The 21,016-nt window shown below is 57.4% G+C and overlaps 1 protein-coding gene across 2 annotated transcripts in view; it reads left to right on the top strand.

Annotated features, from left to right (window-relative positions):
• The window catches only part of TTC7A (tetratricopeptide repeat domain 7A), a 103,893-nt gene extending 83,546 nt beyond the window's left edge, over positions 1 to 20,347 (top strand). For both annotated transcript variants that reach the window (XM_004686225.2, XM_012727461.1), the window contains exons 18-20: positions 444 to 578; positions 7,813 to 8,015; positions 18,552 to 20,347. In XM_004686225.2, the coding sequence (XP_004686282.1) occupies positions 444 to 578; positions 7,813 to 8,015; positions 18,552 to 18,773 (560 nt within the window). In that variant the 3' untranslated portion in view covers positions 18,774 to 20,347. The remainder of the gene's footprint in view (positions 1 to 443; positions 579 to 7,812; positions 8,016 to 18,551) is intronic.
• The last annotated feature ends 669 nt before the right edge of the window (positions 20,348 to 21,016 follow it).

Below are 21,016 nucleotides of genomic sequence, written 5' to 3'. Positions count from 1 at the left end.
GTACATGCCAGAGGTGCAGGGGGTGATGAGAGGATTCACCGGAGACAGAGTGGGGAGCAGAACAGGCAGACGTACTGAAATATACTGCTGAGGGGAGCAGCAGCTAAGACAGGAAATTGCGCCCTATGGTTGGATATTCGGGGCATTTCTGGAGTTGCTATGTTGGCAGTGGTAGAAGGTTTGGCTTTGCAAACACTAGAGTCGTTTTCCTTAGTGACAGATTCCTGCAGGGGACTTGCAGCCTCAGAAAGCCCCCTGCCCCCAGCTGGTGAGGGTATGAAGGGGTCCTGATGGGTCTGTGAGCTATTTTGCAACTGCCTGGCCACACCGCCCTGCCTGGCCCTTACCTGGTGTGTCCCATCTCTCTCACCAGGGTACAGTCCTGTTCCTGGAGCCTATGTCACTCTGACTACATGGCTCACCCCCTCCCATCTTGTCCACAGGCTCCCGGCGCGCGTCGTCCATTGCAGCTTCACGGCTGGAGGAAGCCATGTCGGAGCTGACCGTGCCCAGCTCTGTCCTAAAGCAGGGCCCCATGCAGCTGTGGACTACGCTGGAGCAGATCTGGCTGCAGGCTGGTAAGTGTCCCCAGTGCCTCCTGAAGGAGTTTGGGGGTGTGGGGGCCCTTGGAAAGTTTGACCTGGCCTTGGCACTCTCGCTCGCCTGGAGTGGGGCAGCCAGAGCTCTGGTCGCAGCTGTCTCTTCTTTGTTTCCCTGGGCAAGTCAGTCTACCTGGCGAGGGGCTGCTTCTCCGTGCGGGCATAGTGCCTGCCTGTCAGGAGGGGTTCTCTGGCAGCAAATACATATGAGAGGATTTGAGGGAAGGCCCTGCCAATAGCTAGCCTTCTCGTCACAGAAACAGGCCCCTCCCTCTTTTTTGCCCCCTTGTCCCCAGCAGAACTAGACCAGGCCCAGGAGCCTGCAGAACAGCAAGGAGGGGAGGTCTGCAGCGCCGGAGAAGTGAGCGCCTGTGGGAGTGGACTGGAAATGGGTTGTCATTCAGGCTGACAAGCTCATTAGCATTGGGGAGGCAACCTAAGAGAACCCCAACTTCGGAGTAATTCAGAGATGGGTTCTGATGTCACCTTACTGCCTGTGTGGTTGCTCTCGATGAGCTGTGGTGATTAAAACTGCAGCCCTGGGCACGTGGCTGCTGCTGGGAGGAATGGCGCTTGCTGGCACCTGCGTCCTGTCCCCCACTGCAGCTAGGGAGCAGGGAGAGGCTGGCGGCTCCTGTACCTGTGAGCTTCTCTGGTGGAGGCTAAGGCTGAGGAGGACTCGCTGGAAGCTTTGGAATTTTAAGCTGACTTGGTGGGAGAGGTGGATTCAAGAATAAAGAAAGAGAATCAAAGCCAGAGATGAGCTAGAATAAGATAAAATACCAGAAAAACAAAGAAGGGGATAGAATAGGTGGATTTCTAAAAAATGCCCCATCCCTAGAGAGCTGCCTGCTCGAAGCACCTCATCTTATTCTGAGTCCCTTTCTCTGAATACCACCAAGGAGGTGGGACCCATATCCCCCAGGGAGAGATGGACAAATGACCCAGGACTTGCAGATTTCCAAGTCAGCGTTAGAATATGCTTGTTCCCTGAGAATCTGAGGTTTCCTGCTGCCTGGATTCGCATATGGACACATTAGTATGCAGTCCGCCCCCTCTCTCCCACCTCAGGTTTTGAATCTGTAGGAGAAAAAATCAGACCAGGATTCACAGACAGACAGGGAGGCATTTTAATAATGCAGATATTGCCCCAGTTAGCAAACCAGAGTCCTTTAGGATGTGGGGGGTGGGAGAGACCCGTTCTGAGGTCAGCATGTTGTGGCTGCAGCAGGGGAAGGAATGTTGATATGCCCAGAGGAGTAATAGCAGATCCTCCTCTTAGGCAAAAGATCCTGAAGGCTTGTAGGTCGTGGAGGAGCAGACAGACTGGGGCCTGAGGCCCCACGGTGCCTGAGATGGGAAGCTCACCCACACTGGGGGCTTCACCACCTCCGGTGTGCAGGGTAACACTGCCTAGAAATCCGCTCTGCCTGCTGGAGCTCCCGAGGCCCTTTGTCTTAGTGATGCTCCTTGTTTACCACCATCAGCAAAGGGAAATGTTTTTGCATTTCATAAGCTGCTTGCCTTTCTCAGATATGCCCCTCTGCTAGGGATGCTGTGCATTCTGCTAACTTGAAGTCAAAGGCGTCCCCGAACCTGCAATTAGACCTGGGGATATTGATACTAACATTCACCCTTCAATAATTTGTGCATTAGTCTTTCTTCTCTAGATATTATCCTAGATATTCAGCCCACAGAGAATTATGGAAACAAAATCTGAATGTTTTGAATGAGGTCCCAGGTAAGGGTCGAGCAGTGTGGCGGGAGAGACAGGTTTGGGTATGTGGCCAGTGCAAACCGCAGGAGCTGCTTACAAGGTAGTGGTGGTTTTCCTGAATCGCTTTTTCTCATGTAACAATTCAGAGATGGCAGTGAACTGGGATGACAGTTCCTTCCATTTTGTGGCTCTTCTCTCCCTGAGGTATCTCCCTTGTCCCGTGGCCCCAAATAGCTCTCTGCCACCTTAAGATTCCAAGACATGAGAAAGAGTGGGAGAGGGAGACACTCCCCTCCCCCATAAGGACATATCCTAGAATTCACACACATTGCTTCCCTTCACTTCCCCTGGCCACAAGAACTCAGTCACGTGACCATACCACTGCAAGGGACTCTGGGAAATGTCATCCTCCTGGGTGTCCATGTGTCTGCCTCATTAAAAGTCAGGAGAACTATCGTCATAGCAGGAAGAATAGAATGGTGATCGGCTGCTACAGGCGGAAAGAAGTGAGGAGGTGTCCTCGGGCTTTCATTCTCAGCGTGCAAGGATTCTGGAACAATCTGCACTCCATGAGCCCTCTCCCTCCCTCAGCCTCCCTCTTATTAGCAAGCCTCTGAGCACCTATTGAATGAAGGGCTGAGAGCAGGTCACCAAAGCCAAGGCACTCCCTAACCGTTTTCACCTGACCTGCCTCGTCATCCCCACCCCCACCCAGCCCTTTGGCCTGAGAGTCCACCAGCTGCAGCAAGTTTGCAGGAAGAGAGAAATACCCCTTTTACCACTTTGGAATGAGCTCACCGCCCCCCCCCCCCCAGTTTGGTTAAAGATAAATTGCATCCCGACCTGTTTTTGCAGTTAGTGCCACCGTCAATTCACCCTGGCTGGGAAATGTGTCCTGCTTGTCCCAACCCCCCCCCCCCCCCTTCAAGTCTGCTTCCCATTCAGTCAGACACCAGCGGATCCTGGAGGGCTTGAGCCCGGGAGATTTGTCAGGAGAGAAGGAGAGAGAAAGGGAGCGGCATCTAGGCAAGCACTACAGGATCCTGAGTGTCAGAAAGGTGCTTTCCAGAACGGCAAGGGAGGGGGGGTGCTGCCTTCTGCTCTCAGCAATCCTCCTGCCTCTGGGAGCTGGCTGCTGAGACAGCAGGTAGGGATAAGGACCTGTGTTCCCCTGGCCTGGAGCCCAGGGTCCGTGGACTTTCCCGTGAGTCTCAGCTTCCCAGGGCACAGCCCCTGACGGAGTCCCGGGCCCTGCTCTTAGGGGCCCCTGCAAGTGAAGGTCACCCTAGGTGTCAGCCAGGCTGGGTTGGAGGGGTGCTGGGGGGCCAGCCAGGAGGGTCTATAAAAATTGTGTTTATTTTTAAAGTGCTGCATCGGAGCATCCATGGTCCCATTTGCTCCTGAGTCTTTTGTTTCCCTCATTCCTTTCTTCATCCTCCTTCAAGCTCCCTCTTTCCCAGCCCCCTCCTGCCTTCAGAGCCTTCTTCCTACACCCTCTCTTCCCTAGCAGCCTCTTCCTCCTCGCTGCTGTCTCACCTCCTCCTCCAGCATCTGAGTGAGAGAGAAAAGGACTCCCAGGACAGGAAGGGGGGGCCCCACACAACACTCTCTAGTGGCCTGAGGCAACTTGTGCCCTTGCTTGGTCCCAGGGGTGGGGAGCTTTAGGGAAAACCCTCTAGATTTTGGCTTTTCTGTTTTTCTCCTAGGCTTTCTCTGTGCTGGCCTCCCTGGTCTCTCTCAGCCACCTCCTCCCTCTGCCCCATGTGCTCCCCCCTTCCTTTTCTTCCTCTGTTTTAGTGCCCCTAGGTCCTAAGGGGCAGATCCTAGAGAAGGCCTGCTTATTTCCTCTAGGGGGCAGCTTTAGCCACACACACATACGTACCCCACCCCCACCCCCCAGGCCCAAGGCTACCTAAGGCCTTCAAAGACCCAAACTAACACCTCTGTGGGTGGGGACACAGGGGAGAGGCTCCTCATCTCCACCTCAGTTCAGAGGGACTCTAAGACTCTCACCTGGCCTGGGAAGGTCCCTAAAAGAACTCAGCCTATGCCCTCCCTGCAAAGAGTTAAGGAAATAGCTGGAGAGTAGGCCCTTCCCCTGGCGGGGTGGGGGTGGGGAGCTGATTGAAGGGGCTGGGCTTTGACAGGGGTGGTAGGAAGACTAGAACTCACTCTGGGTGCAGGGTGAGACCAGGATGCCTCAGAAAAAATAATAAAAGGGACTCTTGCAAAGCTCCAGGGAACAGATGTTTTCCATTTGGAGCCTGCCTAGAGAAAGCATAGGGGGAGGAGGGGCGGGGGCCGGGTGGAGAGAGATGGAGGAAGGAGGAAGAAAAGCTGGGCAAGAGCGGAGGTCAAGAGTAGGCAGAGGAGATGAGAAAAGAGATGAGGAGGGAGCGAGAGACAGGACTGAGGGTCTCAGAGAGGGACCTTCGGACCTAAGGGGAAGAAGGGCCCTGTCCACCAGGGTGATGACCTTGGCTGAGACTCAGGGCAGGCCAGCAACAAACAGTGAGTGTTCATCCAGCCCTGGCCAAGGGAGGCCCGGATGGGTGTGGGCACCGCCAGGCCCTGCGGGGAGTGTCTGGGGCAGAGGGCAGGAGCAGTTCCATGAGTCTCCTGCTGTAAGTGGGGAGCTCCATGTTTGGTAAAACCACAAGGGGGGTGAGGAGGGTTGGGGCACAAACCTCGGACCCTGAAGCTAGGAAGAAGCGCCAAGCTGTAGCCCCTAGACCTGTGGGTCTGTCTGCAGGTCGGCGGCCCCGCCCTGAAGGCCGGGCCTGCCAGGGACTGTCTGCAAGACAGCCAGGAGCCCTCAGGAGACCTCTCTCCTCTGGCTCTGCTCTGTGTCATCTGGTTTCCTGCCTCACTGGTAATGAAGGCCGCTGGAGCAGAGCAGCCCTACCTATTTGTCAGGGCATGTTCTCTTGTGTGGACACCCAGCACAGCTTAGGGCCCCTAGGAAAGAGGGAAGGGAGGCTCTCTGTAATTGAAATCTGTTGATGTGAAGGCACTGTGAGAGTCCCCAGGGAGGCACCAGGGACAGCCTTGGGAGACAGGGCAGCAAGCTGTAAACAGTCTTAATGAGCCATGCCTGGGCCAGGCGACCAGGTGGACAGGCCTGGGGCAGGCCTTCTGGGACAGGGCTAGGAGAAGGGAAAGCCTGGCTCTGGGGCCTCAGAGAACTGAGCAGTCACAGGGGCTGGTGCCAAACAAGCTCTCCTCCCCCACCCTTCTTAACATTTTACCTTGAACTTCCTTCTGCTTTTCCCCCCATGACCTGGGGGAGTTCTGCCAAGATGGACCTATGCCCACAGTCTTTCTTCACCTTTCGACCACAAGAAATTCCCCTGTACCTTTAGGACCCCTCTCAAATGCCACCTCTTCCTCCAGGAAGGCTTCCCTGGCCACGCCAGCACAGCTGACCTGAACCCTTCTGAGTACCCAGAACAGAAGTGACACTTGTGTCTCACTGCCCTGCCCAGCAGTTTGGTGCCCTGGCTGCCCTTCTTCCCCTCCACCCTTTCTCCTCACGGGAGGCCCAGGCACACAGTCAGTACTCAGTAGGTGCACAGTGGCCGCTCTGTTATGAAAGCAACCTGCTCAGCCCCACCAGCAGCTCCGAGGGGATCAGCAAGGGCCAATGAGAATGGAGGCCCAGGTCGCCAAGCCCCTGGCTGCTGGGCCATCCTTCCCTGCAAGGGCCTGTGCTCAAAGGCCTCCTCTCCTCTGGCCTTGCTTTCCTGTGTTTTCTGCCTTGGGACTCCCCAGTGAAGACTGTCTCCAGGGACAGGAGCCTTTCTCTGTCGCCTTACTGTGGGAAGCTGGTTTCTCTGTGGTTAATTAATTTCTCCGATCCTCCCAAATTCTCATCTTCACCAGGAAAGGAGAGCACCTTGCTCAAAAAGGCCTCTGTTGTATTTTAGGATGCGGCCGGCGGCTTTGTTGCACAAGAAGCTTGAGGCAACTTGCATGCTCAGTCCCCCAGTGCTGTGTGTTGCAGTCAGGCCAGTGCGGCTGCCTTCCTGCTTCTTCACAGAACAGGAAGATGGGGTGCCTGGGCCTGCTTTTTCTACCTCTTTCTGAGAACTTCCTTTGGGGATGTCTGTTACCCTCCCCACCCCAGACCGCGTCTGAACTCGCGTAACCTCAGCTCCCAGCCTCTGCTAGGAACAGCTCTTGGCAAAGCCCCACGAGGCTCTGCGTGCCCTTCTGCGCTCCCATCTGCATTCGGGCCTTCTGTGCCTTCAGTCTGGGCACGCACCCTGGGAGGGGGCAGCCGAGCCCCCCCAGCTGCTGTGAGAGGAAGGCTGAGTGGGCTACGAGGCCCAGCTGCAACCCCCTAGGCCACATTTCTAACAGTGCCTGCCGTGGGTGTACCTGCCGTGGGTGTTGAAAATGTGCTTTTATGCAGGCTGGTCCAGGATAAGAGGAACAGCCCGATTTAACTCTGCTGGGGGGAATAAGGCAACCTGGTCACAGGCAGATCCTCTCTGCCGGGAAAGGCATGTGCGCCCGCATTCCCCACCTAGCCCCCTTCCCTTTTCACGTGGGAAGAAGTCCTGAGCGCTGGAGGAGGGGGTGCTGCGGGGGGCCCTGCCTAGCCCCTGCCTAGCCCCTGCCTACTCAGGGACTGAGCGGCAGAGGTGGGCCGTCAGTTTCTCAGAGCACCTGCCTCCTGCCCCAACTTGTGAGCATTAGCTGCTCCGTAGAGCCCGGGCGGCCACAGCTGGCTCCCAGGAAGCGCAGGGGGGTTGTGGCCGGTTTGTGGCTGTCACGGCACTCCTGGGTGGGAGCCCCGGCTCTGGCCCTTCCAGACGCATGAAGACACTTCCTTCCTCCTCCCGCCCCCTTCCCTGGCAGGATCACTAGGCTCTGGTCTTGCTCTGTCTTGCTCTATGCACTCTCCTGCTTCATCGGGACCACAAGGGTGGAGTTAGCTCTCCAGTTAGCCTCCCTCCCCAGAGACTGAGGCCTGGGGGGAGGAGCCACCATCTGCTTCCCTCCCCTACCCCAGACACAGAATGACCGGTGGAGTGCAGGGACACTGAAAAAAGGTTCCTCAGCAAAGGCTGAGCTCCAGGGGCCACCAGCCAGACTTCCACTGCCAGGCCCTGAAGTCAGACAGCCCAATGCCAACCTGCTCTCCCTGTGGCCTTAAGCAAGTCCCTCACCCCCTCTGGGCCCAGTTTCCCCCTCCTTGAAGTGCACGATAAAAGTGCTTGTCCTGCGGGTTTTGTGGACATTGGCTGAGATGGTCTGTATGGAGCACAGAGCACGCGCCGGGCTGAGCGGGCACTTGGGAACCACTGCTGGGGTTACTGCTGCACCCCAAGGCCCAAGCAAGCCCGTCTTGTGCCGTGACTTGATGGGAGGGGTGCTGTCACCAAAGCCCAGATTCCCAGCTCTGGGGCTGACAGCCGGATGCAGGGGTGAGGGCCGCTGCCTCTGACTCTCCCACCCCCCTCACCTCCCACTGCCCTTCTGGTTTCACAGCTGAGCTGTTCATGGAGCAGCAACACCTTAAGGAAGCAGGTTTCTGCATCCAGGAGGCAGCGGGCCTCTTCCCCACCTCCCATTCCGTGCTTTACATGCGGGGCCGACTGGCGGAGATGAAGGGCAACTTGGAGGAGGCCAAGCAGCTGTACAAGGAGGCGCTGACGGTGAACCCTGACGGCGTGCGCATCATGCACAGCCTGGTGAGTCGCCCCCCGTCCACTCCCCCAAGCCTCAGGGCCTCCTGTCCGCACTGTGGCCTGCCAGGGCTGTCCAGCTGCTGTTGCTTGGCATTTATGGGGAGGGGGCTAGCTCCCTGCTGAATGGGGAGCAAAAAGTCCTCACAGAGGCAGGCGTTCCCCTGGAGGAGAAGCGTCCTGGAGGGTCGCTATCTCCCCTGGGACTTCCTTTTTGCTCTAAGGGTCTGTAAGACCATCTAGCCCCAAAGGGCTTTCACTGCGCTCATCAAATCCTTGTTCGGGAGGCTCAAGGCAAATGCTAAAAAGCTCTTCTTTGTAGGGGTCTCCTCCCCCCAGACCCTCTGCGGACTGCCTCCCCGTTTTGGAGGAGCTTCCTGCCTCGTTGGTGGGGTTCACTATATGTCTGGTGTGGGTGTCAGGCCAGACTCAAACACACATTGAGTATGCCCCCTGGGGGGCTATGAGGGCCCAGCAACCCCCAACCCTGAGACACAGAACAAAGGAATCTGGTGCCCAGGGCGCAATAGTGACCTTTCCGTGGGAAGGCTCAGAGCAGCCGGGGCACTGGTGTCCTTGTCCTGGCTTTACCATGCTCTTCCTGGATGATGATGGGCAAGTCAGCTGACTCCTCTGTACAGGAGGGGTTTACCTGTCTGTGAGGGGGCGCCTCTGGCCCTGCCTGCAGTGCTCGAGGACCTGCTGTGACAGATGGTAGGTAGGTGGAGATGACCATCTTCCCTGTCTTCCCTCGCTGCTGTCAGAGTAAGTGTCAGGGTCTGCTTGTACACTGATATTTGAAGCATAATTTAAGAACTCAATTAGCAACAGTCTTCCCCTGCCAAGGTGTACCTTCCCTGGGGGTGTCACTGATGTCTGCCACATGGAGACGGAAAGGATCAGGAGAACAACTCCAGAGGGCTGAAGGTGAAGGGTGATGATGCCAAGAGGGGTCTGATTTGCTCATGAGCTGAAGCTTCAGGGAGCTCAAGGTCAGCTCCGTCTCAGGAAAATTAGTACTGCCCTTAGAACAGGCCACGCGCAAACTCGGGGATCCTTTAGTGGGGATGTTGCCAAGAGAATAGAGAGACAGAGGGGTGAGGGGGGAGGGCTGGGCCAGGCCATCTTTGTAATGTCCCTTCCAGCCCCGCAAGCCCTGGGAGACCACTGCCACCCCCACTCTGCGGGACTTCTCCAGGGAGTTCCAGCTGAGGCCCCTGAATGCCCGCTCACATAGGGGGCGCAGTGACATTACAGCCTGGCTGTGCACCCCCAACACGGCCCGTGTTACCTTCCCGGCTGCTCAGCAAATGTCTGTTTTTCACTAGCCTCCTCCTCCTCCTTCTTTCCGCCATTCAGACATTATCCCCTCTGATAAATTTCTCCCCGGAGGTCACATCCAGAAACTTGATTAGCCGTGAGGAGGACATGGACTTGGTGCCCAGGCCTGCAGCCAGACCGCACGGCCGCCTTCCTCTGCTCCCAGGCAGGCGCCTGCCATCTGAGTCCCTGAACCCGATGGAATCCAATAACAAGTACAATTTTGAAGTAACAGTGCACCATTTTTCATTTATGCTTATTATTGTTTGTAGCTATTTTCCTGAAATTGAAGCTGCCTCCAAGGGTGGGTTTCCATGGTAACTGAATAGCTGTCCAGAGTGGCTCCCCAGAGATGTTTCTGAAAAGGTCCCTTTTCTCCTCCTGGGGGGCCTTGCTGATTCGATGAAATTGGAGCAAGTCCGAGCCAGGCCTGCCCACTGTTAAGTTACCGGCAGCCAGAGGGGCCGTTGGCTGTGGCGTGGGCTGCCCATCCCGCTTCCACATGCACTGTTCCTGCCAGCATCCCACACACACACATAAAAAATAGCAAACTTCAAGCCTGGGGAAGATCCACTAAGCCCTCTTTCCCCAAAGACATGTGAACACTTGGCATGTTGAGCCCCAGCGTTTGCTGATCTCAGTTCTCTGTGCCTGCCCCAGACTCAGGCCATCTGGCTCTGGCCATACCATCCTGCGCTCTCACTGAGTCCCTTGGGTGACGGAGGGAAAGACCCACTTGACTCCCATGCTCCTGAAAACGAAGTGGTGCACTGAAAATCTGCAGTGCATAGCAGAGAACACAAAACCACCCTCCCGTCCTTCACCATGGCAGGTGTTGCCTGAGAGCCACAGCTCTTTGCCCTGCAGAGCGCAGATAGAATGTTTCTCGGCGCGGTAGACCATGATGGGGGCCACGACCAGTCGGTCTAAATCAGCTTAGCGTTTTTTTAGGGAAGTCACCATAAAAAGAGTTGGTCACGAAACGTGTGTTTCAGTTTTTGTGAACTTGGCATGCTCCGAGACTGAGCAGAGAAAGGGACACGTTGAGAAACTGGCATTTCCCCCATGGAGTCATTGCCAGGGCAGGTTCCCAGGGTAAACATCCTTCCCTGAGCCGTGGCTCTGTGAGGACATTGACCTCCGTTGGGTACAAGAGGAAGGCGAGGCATCCTCCCCACAGTGCCTGGCCACCCCTGCAGCCTGGGCTGGTGGAGGTCTGCATCCCTCGTGAGCTGCGTGGGTGCCAGCTTCAGCCCTGCAGCCCTTGGGGTGGGGTCGGCACAAACCAGGGGCCTGGGGCTGTGTGCACAGAAGAGGTGGGGTTTCCAGGGCTGGATAAAGCCCTCTCAGAGTGGAAATGGTTGTTTTCGAGAGTCAAGGCTCAGGCATTTTTAAGAATATAAACTTTGGCCTAATAAGCAGATTCTCTTGCCCTCCCTGCCCTGGAAATGAAAGATGTTTTCATGGTTCTGGCTGCACTCAGATCAGGCTTTTCTGCCAGATCAGCCAGGAAAGAGACCCCTCCTAGAGCGTGTCCTACTAGGGCAGTCTCCACGGTGCCCACAACAGCATCCCCTGGGAGACTGTACCGTCAAGCCCTGGTTCTGCAGGCAGCTGCCTCTGCCACGCCCGGGGATGGCTAGTGACTGGTCTGCCAGAAAGAAAAAGGCGTGCTCTCTGCAGATGGAAATTCCCAGTAAAATCTCAGAAGCAGGTTCTGACAGCCTGTGCCAGCTCTATCTCAGCTCCCCTGCAGGAGTCCGAACCCCCACTCAGCCTGGGTGTTTAGAACTTAATTTGCTGGCAGAAGAGTCTAATCCAGGGAAGACTGAACCTTACCTGCCTTCCCCTGAGGAAGTAGGAGAAGAGGAGCAAGGTCCTTCCCAAGATGAGCAGAGCTGCTCCCAGGTCAAGAGTGCTGCATCGGTGTAGCCAAGAAGGGACCCCCAGGCAGCCTGCACCCATCTTTCTCCAAACCTGTCTCTGGATTGCCGCCTCCCGGGACCCATGCACCCGGCCCCTCCAAGAGAGCTGGGCTACCTGGGGACAGCAAAGACACCCAGGAGTGAATGATGGAGTGGTTGAGTCCCTGAGAAACACACACACACACACACACACACACACACACACACACCCCGAGAAGGGGGTTCCCTTGAGGTCACTTGGTCTAGATGGCAGGTGGGTCATCGGCTGTGGCTACGCTCGGACTCACTTTCCTTGACCTGTTGGTTGAACAGGCTGTAGCGCAGCCTGTCTCACTGCAGGAGACAGCTTGAAAGCCTCAGCCATGAGTGGGCAGGCACGCTGCATCCCTGCCTCCTGCGCTTGTGGGTGGTGCCCTGCCCTCTTCTTGCTGGGACAGACTGAGGGGGTCGGGGCTCCCCGATGCATCTGTCTGTCCCAGCTTTGCTCCTCACTGGCCCCTGCGCCCCTGGTCTTGCTTTCTTCTTGGAGCACAGCTCCAGGCTCCTGCAGCCTGTCTCCCCAGCAGCCTTTCTTCCTGGGGTGGGGTGGGGAGGCTCCCCTGCAGCAGCAGGGAGCCTGCTCTGTAGGAGCACGGGTTCCTGTGATATGAATCCCAGGATGTAATTTCTGAAGCAGTCCTGGCTGTGTGACCAGCCTCTTCTCTCTCCAGACCCTAGAAAGACAGGAATACAGCATTTCTGTCATCTGTTGCCTCTGATGAGAGCGTGGTGATGAATTATTCCCCTTAATTTGTTCCCTTTTGCTCCCAGCGTGAAGCAGACTGTCTTGTTCTTTAAGTGGGTTTGGAGGATCCAGAGCATGATCATGGCATGCAGCCATCTCCAGATGGCCCCAGGGCCTCTCACCCCCTCCCCAGGCTGGGGTGTGCAGTGGCACATCTTAAGTCCCCTGAAGCTCACCGGGCCATTCCTCCTCCTTCCCGTGACTGAGGTTCTGGGGTGAGCCTTTTGCAGGCACTTCAGACATCCAGCAAGAAGGGCTGATCTCTAAGGGTGACACGCCAGCAGCACACATCTTCCCCCTCCCCCCTCCTCAGCTAGCCCCCCTCTCTAGCCCTGGGGGTTGGGAGCAGACAGAAGAGGCCATAGACCTCAGACCTGGCGACAGTCGGTCCTTACATTCCCTGGTCCCTGGCTCAGTTTCCTCGCCTATCAAATGGGGACAAGGAGTCAGGCTTTTGTGGCCTTGGGCAGTAGTTTTAGGACTGAGATGAGCTAAGAGCTATAAAAAGATGAAACACCATTGGTCATTTTTGTCACCATTTGCATGAGATTTGATGGCAAGTGACCTGAGCACCACTTGGAACAGACTGCGTGAGGTGAAGGTCATTGGCTCAAATTTCCTTGCACTGCAGGGGCAGCAGGGGGAGCTTGGTGCCAGCAAGGGTACTGAAAAGGCAGGGGGCTGCTGGGCAGGAACCTCAGAATTGCCTGTGGGGCCAACTTGGCTAGGGCTGGTGGGCTGGGGTGCTTTTAAGCCTCCTTAGCGGAGCTGGTTCAGGCCTGGAGTCCCCAGCACAGCCTTGAGTCTGACCCGGACCTGAGTCTCTCTTCACCTTTACTTGCCATTTAGTGTAGCCCAAGTTCCTCTGTCTCAGCATCTCAGTGACCTGCCTGTAAGCTGGGACTCGCGATGCCAAGCGCTGAGGGCTCATCATAGAACTGGGTGAAATCATTGTGTAAGTTAGTGGCCCAGTAGTTGGCTTACTATTACCTGTCACATGGGGAACACGCTCCCAGGACAGATCCCTGCTCTTGGTTTGCAGGGGAAGCCCAGTGACTCAGTGTCGCTGATGGCTGCTTGGTGCACACTCAGGCCACCAGGTGATACAGAACAAGGCCCAGGTGTACGAGACATGGACTCCAGATGGCCGTCATGAGACAAGAGTGTCTTAGGGCTGCACCATGCTAACTTAGCTCTGAATGTGAGAAGCCTGCTTTGTAGGCAAGGAATCTTGAGTTGAGGGACCCAGGGGTATTTGAGATCTGGCCTTACAGTTTCCTGTGTTGGGTGAGACCCGTCAGCTAAAGCAGCATGCTTAGGCCCTGAGGCTACTGCGGGGAGAACTCACTAAGCCCTGCACTCTGGCCTATAGTCATGCCAGCTGGTACAGCCTCTGCTTCCTGACTTTAAGGAGGAAACACTTCCGCTTCCTGAGCAGCAGAGAAGTGAAACTCAGATCTAGGCCTCCTGGAGGTTCTCTGATGCCAGATAGCATCAGAGGCCAGATAGTCCCCAAATAGCGGGGTCTTTTTCCTGGGATCCTGCTGGCTATTGCTTTTGCCCCCATGCCACAGGTCCAGAACACCCTGTTGTCTCTAGGCTTTTCCCTCCTTGGCTTTCTAACCTGTGGCAGGTGGCCTACAGGGTCCAGGCAGCCCGAGTCTTGCCCTCAGATGTATGTGTTGAGAACCCGGCTTCCCCTTGCCCTCACAGACTCTCATCAGTGGCATCTCTGCCTGCCCAACCCGATGCAGTATTATGCTTTCATGTGGCAGACGTGCAGTAAGAATGTCTTGTTGGCCCCTTTACCTCCTAGCTTTACTGTGCGTTTACACACAGCCCGCCCCAGATCTGCATTCCCTGATGGGAAACTCGAGGAAGAGAGTTCTGGAGGCCTACTGCAGGAAAAAGGAGAAGGAGGTGCAAGGGCGTGTCCCCCAAGCATGGCCTCGCTGGTGTGCAGAGGCCCCTGCCCAGCCTGGGGCGGGCACAGTCCCCACAGCCTGAGCCCTCGTGCACACGCTCTGACTTCCAGAATGAAAGCAACTTCCCCTGGCTCTGGGTACAGGACTCTAGGAAAGCCTCACATTGGCGTGTGGACTCCTGAAACACCTACCAACGCTGGTGAGGAAGTGGACAGGAAGCTTGCTGTTCGTGACTCAGATCAGAACAAGCTTTGAGCGTTGTCACCTGAATTTAACCCCCAAATCAGTGGCTGGAGAGTCACTGTGTCTAGAGTGTGCATGCCCAGGGCCAGAGCTTGCCTCCCTCACCCAGGAGGCCAGCAGCACCCCCACAGTCTCTGCCTCCTGCTCAGGGGGAGGTGTGCTTGCCATGGAACCCCCTTCTCACTGCCCGCGGCTGGGCCTTTGCTTCCAGAATGAGTGCACAGGCCTCGCTGCAGCCTCCCAATGGAGACCTGACTGGGCTCCAGGGTGGGTGGAGCCCACAACCAGCCCAGAAAGGGGAAAGAGGAAAGGCCCTGCTGAGCACCTGCTGAGGGGTGGCACCTCCTAGCATGGGGCTCACCCTGCCATCCAGCCAAAGCGGCCCCGTGAGCTCCACCCCAAGCCTCGGTCTCACTGAGGAGGCCCAGTGGTCTTTAACTCCCACCCCTAGAGGCCCCAGGAGGAGAAAGGGACAGCATGGTCTCCCCACACGAGAAGCGCAGCCATTTCTGCTGGAGCCCCATCTAAGCTGACTCTGTGTGGGTCGGGCACTGTCAGCTGGGGCTCTTCCTCTGAGAGCTTGCAGGTGGAGACTACAGAGATGTGGTCTTGACCCAACAGGGCAGTAGGACCAGCCTGTGGCCTGGAGCTGCCCAGATCCAGGAGGTGAATGGACGGGGTACGCGGCCTGGAGAGAAGCCACCTTCCCAGTCTAGTCGGACAGGTTGAGGCTGACACACTGGGAGAATCCAGAATGCCGAAAGAGCGTGAGTGGCTGGAATGTGGACCTCCCTCTTAGGGTGTGTCAGCTCTGCATTTCAGGGCAGGTGCAGGGAGAGATCCTTCCTGGGGAGCAGCCTCAGAGGTGGCCCCACCAGAGACGCCTCCCTGAAGCCCTGTGGTCCCCAAGCCGGAGGCTCCAGGGACTGGACCAGGAGGCTCCAGCAGCCTCCAGCTGATTCCCAGCTGGACAGACTGTTACAGAATCCCAGGAATGTGCCTTGAGCTCAGAAAGAAAATTCTCAAAATAACTTCTATAAATACTGGAGGGTAGGGGCGGGTGGAGCGCTCAGCCTGGCCTACAGATGGCCTAGCCCTGGGGGCTGCTTCCCAGGACAAGCCTCTCCTCAAAGGAAAGAGGCTTCCGTGGCCGGGACCTTCCTGTGGCCCCTCCCCTCTGGGAGCCACTGTCAAGCGCTGACTGAACAGGGTGAACAAAGACTGTGCGCAGTGGGAGTCCTGCATGAGGCAGGTGGGCCCTCTTCCTCCTCGTCCTCATCTCAGGCTGCCTGCTTCTGTGACCCCACGCAGTACAGCATGCACACACCAGGGCCTCTGGTGTGCTTGACTGTGAGTCTGGGATCCTCCTACTCAGTTCTGTTGAGCTGCTTCTCTGTGGAGAACAGCAAAGCCTGCAGGATCAGGGCGCCTGCCCTCAGGCACGGAAGGGCAGCGCAGGGTCACCTACCAGGGCAGGAGAGCCACTGTCCTAGGGGAAGTCTTCCTGTGGGAGCAGAGATGAGAGGTGACCTGATGTTCCCACCTCCCTAAGATCCAGGAAGGGAGGGAAGAACAAAGGGACACTGTCAGGAATTTCTGGGGGCCTCCCCCATAGCCCTGAGTGCCATAATCAACCCAGGTCCCCACTTCAAAGCACAGCACGATTGTTGTGAACAACTTGCAGGGCGCTTTCTGAACCCTACGCACGGGCAGCGCAGGTCGGGGCAAAGCTGAGCGTCAGGGGCAGAGCTGGGGTCACTCAGGAGGTCTCCTCTCCCGCGGCCCCTCACCGGGGTGGGGAGGCGTCAAGCCTGCAGGGATATTGGATGGAGCTGAGATGCGGCTTCTGTGGTCCCACCATCTCCCTGGGGCCTGGTTCTCTGGACAGCCAGGGGAAGGGGTGCCAGCAGGCTGACACAGGCCCTTGGCACAGTGCCGGGCTGGGGGCAGAGCAGGTGAGACCGCGCATCTTCCCAGGGTGCGCCCCGCCCAGTTGTCAGGCAGCAAACAGCCCTGAGTTGCTAGCAAACACGAAGGCGGCTGGTGTCTCGGGCAGGTGGCGGCAGATCCTGTTACAGACCCTGGGCCTCCAGGCCCAGCCTGACCCCCACCCGCCCGGTGTCTCCTTTCAGGCGCTCGGGTCAGCACCCCAGGGTGGGGAGGACGTGGTCCAGCCCCACCCAGCCCACAGAGAGCTGTGCCCTGTGGAGAACTCAACTGCCCCAGCGTCCTCACCCATAGGAGCTCTGCTCCGCTTGGGCACGTGGCCATTTGCTGCCCACTCACTGTGGCGAGGGGCGCTCTAGTCCACCAGTGCAGTGCTCACAGTGGCCCCAGAGTAAGGATTACTGGTGCCCTGGGCCACCGAGGATGCATGCCCATCCTCAGTGACGGAGCTGGGGTTCTAACCCGGTTCCTTGGCCGTGGGCCCCTGAGCTGCTTCCTCCACCAGAACGTGCAGAGCAGACCACAGCCAGCCCCCCAAACTGAACGTAAAACCACCGTGCACACTCCCCTGTTCAGCCTGCACACATCTGGCCCCTTCCCAAACACCCACATAGTTGAGATCAGGGGTTTTCAAACATCTTGTTAGCAGGGGTGCGGTTTTTTCAAACCAAATCTCCTATAGAAGCTCAATATAAAAAAATTTATAAAAGCCACCCCAGGCCCAGCCCGTCTGGACTTCTGGCCTGCCTGCGGTCTGTCCTGTCTCTCCCCTCAGGCAGCACTCATGGGGCTCAAACCTTCCATTTTTGGTGCTTAATTTTGGTGTCTGGCGGCCTGTTGTCTCTCCTGCCTCCCCTCCTCCTTGTGGGCCCTGTTCCATGCTGAACGACTCAGGGTCCCGGCAGAAAAAGCTTGGCCTGGAGCCCTGCAGGCCAGTCTGGACACTGTCCTCCAGACAGAGGCAGCCCCAAATCAGCATGGCTCCCATCTGGCCAGCCCAGGGGCCCAGCCCTGCCCGCGGCTCTCCTGTCAGACCTCCCCTGAATCTCTGGTTCCTGCTCCCTCCCAGGTGGGAGAGATGGATGAAGACTGTGCCCACTTCCTTTCACACCCCCTGGCCACAGGCTCACCAGCCAGCACCTCTGAGAGGGAGAGATTGTTCCTGTGGCTTCCTAGCACCGTCTTTCACTGCTGCCTAATTGGCCCTGTTCCTAAGCTCTCTGAGGGCTCTATGAAACCAGGCATGTGCATCTTCCCTGGTGGGTCTCCATAGCAACGCAGGGCCGAACTCTGGGGAGCGCAGTGAGGAGGAAAATGTTCCAGCTAAAAATGTACATGGCCGTAAGTGGGCGGGCACCTGAGAGGGGCTCCAGGCACATAGAAGGCAGCGCCCCGCCCCAGCCCTGCCTGTCCAGGAAGCCCATGTTGCTTGGGCTCTGCCTTCCCTCTGAGCAAGAGGAGGGCTCTGTTGTGCTGCCTTTGGGGCTGGAATACAGATCAGTGGGGTGGTACAAAGCAGCCTTTCTGGGGCTAGAGGCTGACAGAGGGCCCTGACGGCTCCCCCTGTTGCCACCCCCTTGCGCCCTTCCTAATGTGGGTGGAAGAGGATAAAGAGGGTACAGTGTGCCAGTTTCACTTCCCAGCCCCTTTTTGTGATAATTCCTGTCATTTCCTCTGTCTCTTTGGCAACCATGTTGTTGGAGTCAAACAGCAGGGCCAAGCAGAATCCCCGGCCTGTCCACCCCTGGCGTGTCCTCCTGGAGCCTCTCCTGTCACCCAGCATCTGTCCCTGGCCTCCTGTGACCCTCACTTGCTCAGCCAGATGTCCCCAAAAAGCCATCTGCTGATGCAGGCAAAGGCACTGGCCCTCGCCCTCCTCCCTGGCGTGAGGTTCTTCCTGCCAATTGGGAGTCTAAGCCCCATAGCATGCATGCCTCAGTGACGCAGTGTCCCTGGGGAGCAGGGCAGGTCCTTACTGCGGCAGAAAGACCTGGCATAGTCCGGGTGACCGAGCTCGCACGCACCAGACACTTGTTTGCGGGCTTTACATGTCTGGGCTCCTGTGAACCTTACCCTAGCCATAGGGGTGGCTGCAGTGATCTTTCCCAGTGACCAAGGAAGCTGAGGGCCAGAGTGGTGGCTTGCCTGGGACTCCCCCAACTGGGAACAGGGCAACTCAAAGTCTGCTGTCTGGAAAGCCTGCCCTTTGGAGGAGATCAGCTCACACACTGGGTAATACAGGAGGCAGGGCTGGATCGAGGGCATGGTCACGCCATGCTCCCAAGCCCAAGGGCCCTGTCTGGCCGGCGGGCCAGCCCCCGCCCACTCCTCGGGGCCACGGCCAGGATGTCCCTGCCCAGGATGCCCTTGCTAACGCCGCCCTATGCTTGTTCCCCAGGGGCTGGTGCTGAGTCGGCTGGGCCATAAGAGCCTGGCCCAGAAGGTTCTGCGAGACGCCGTGGAGAGGCAGAGCACCAGCCACGAGGCGTGGCAGGGCCTGGGCGAGGTGCTGCAGGCCCAAGGCCAGAGTGAGGCTGCTGTCGACTGCTTCTTGACTGCTCTGGAGCTGGAGGCCAGTAGCCCGGTGCTGCCCTTCTGCATCATCCCCAGAGAGCTCTGACGGGCCCCACGGCAGCTGGGAGGGCAGGTGTGCCCCACAGGAATGGGCAGAGACAGGCAGACAGGGGCCAGTGTGGTCAAGGGGAGGCACAGGGCCTTGGGGAAATACATCTCTAGGGACACGTCTGCAGGCTGCAGCCTGGTTCTCCTCGCCTCCACCCCCATACGCAGTCTTCCTACAGGGCTGGCTGCGAACTGCTCATCTGGACCAGATTTGCATGGAAAGCAAATCCCTTGCTCTTCGGGACTCAGGCAGACATTGTGTCACGTATGAGCAAGGGAGCATCTGGGAGGCCGCCTCTCCGTGGGGCCTCCCCAGAGTGGCCATGCGGCCAGACAGACGTGCTGTGTGCTTGGCTACCTCCCACCCATCGGGAAGGCCCCGTACGGCCTGCCCTTCCTCCTCTTCCCAGGCCCTGCACCTCTTTCTGTGGCAGCAAAGGTGAACCCACAAGCCGCTCCTGGCTGAGCCGAGGGTTCCCCCTCAGTGTCCCAGGAGACAGTGGGCATGAAGCCTAAAGGATGTGGAGTCACGACTGACTCGCTTCCCAGGACTGTGGACAGGGGACCCTCACCCCCCATCTGTGCCTTGGGGAGCCCGATGGCCCTGACCTCACACTCCAGTCTCAGAATGGGGCTTTTAATCACTCGCAGGCCTTGCCCAGGGCAGCCACAGCTTGAAGAAGCTGCTGGCAAGCGGGCAGAAGATGAGATGGCTGGTTCCTCTCCTAGACTTTGAGTTAGTGGATCAGGCCAAGTATTGCCGCTTTTTGCTTTAGGTGTTCCCCTGAACGTGCTCCCCCTTTTGTTGCCAGGTGCCTTTGGGGCTGCTGGTGTCTGGCCAGGGATGCGAGCACCAGCCCTCACAACCTAGCTCTGCCCCTGGTCCCACCCCTGCCCCAACCCAAGCAGTACCCTCGGCCCCTTGACCAGCAGCCCTAGCGTGGGACCGAGGCTTCCTGATGCCTTGCGTAGCGTGTCACTCCTTCCAGCCTGCCTTTCTGGGCAGTGCGTACGGTGTAGATTTCTCTACACCATATAGTCACAGCCTGTCCCAGCTCACCACCCATGACTTATTTTTGCCTCAGGATTCACTTGGTGCCCCCAGCTCAGCACCAAATGGGGACAGCAGCCGGAGACCCCATGTGGGCCCCTCACCTTTGTGTACATGACACTGTCTGCAGGGGTCCCAGGAGCTGGTGGGTGGGTCTTATTCCTGTTGGCTCCCCTGTTCTGCTGCATAATGCTCTGGGAGTTCTCCCCAAGAAGTCAGCCCCCATGGGCCTATCAGGGAATTCCTTCTTTATCTGCACTTTGTGTCTTAAAGCGCTACCACATACAGTTGTCCTAAGGTGTGTGGGAAGGCCTGTGAGGACTGCCCTGGTTTGTCACAGCCCAGTCTTGTTCCCCGGGCTAGTGGAAACCACCCTTGTGTGCACTGGCTAGGCCCTGCAGACCCCCACGTGCTTCCCCGATGAGCCTGTGCCTCTCACCTTCCTGGTGGGCAGGGGCTGGCTCTCTGTGTATGTGAGTGTATAATATATATATGATAGAGATCTATTTTTTTTTCCTGGAATTCTGTTAGAAAAATAGTAAAAGAAAAAAAAAAAGCAACTGCTATTATTGACTTGCCCAGAGATGTGGGTGGTGGTTTTTGGTACTAGAAAAGGCACCAAAGTCATAACCACGGGAAGCATCGCCTTGTAGAATGCCAGACGGGGCCGAGGCTGATAAAGAGATCCTCCGAGGGCAAGCAGGTTTGTCTGGCCTGGAACAGCCTAGGTCAGGCCCCAGAGTAGAGGGGCCTATCTGGAGGGAGGGGAGAGGCCCAGAGCCCCGAGGCCAGGGCTGGACACGGGCTGGAGGAGGGGTTGCTGAGAAGGTATGATTTGAGCCAGTGAGAGAGAAAGTGGGGCTGGGAGGGTTTGGAGAAGAATATGAAGCAGGGCTGAAACCTGGAGGTGGTGGTGGAGGGGGGAGGCGGCGGCAGAGAGGCCTGCAGGCCAGTGAGTAGGGCTCATTGTGATCTGGGGTGGGTAGTGGGAGGGCTGGCACAGCTGGCAGAGACCAGGGCCAGGGTCCCCTTCTGGAAGGTAGATGGTGTACCTTCAGCACGGGAGAAACAGAAGAGGGTTGCGTGCTGAGGATCAGGTCCTGCTATGTGGGCCATGGTGCTGGAGGGCCCTAGCGATATGCCAATACTGGTACCGTGTATGTTATAAAATGTGCATTAAATGTTAAAGA

This window comes from Condylura cristata, unplaced genomic scaffold (assembly GCF_000260355.1).
Source record: "Condylura cristata isolate star-nosed mole 26May11 unplaced genomic scaffold, ConCri1.0 scaffold00020, whole genome shotgun sequence".
NCBI lineage: Eukaryota > Metazoa > Chordata > Mammalia > Eulipotyphla > Talpidae > Condylura > Condylura cristata.
The sequence above is the reverse complement of the archived record's forward strand: the minus strand, read 5'-3'. Positions and strand labels throughout refer to the sequence as shown.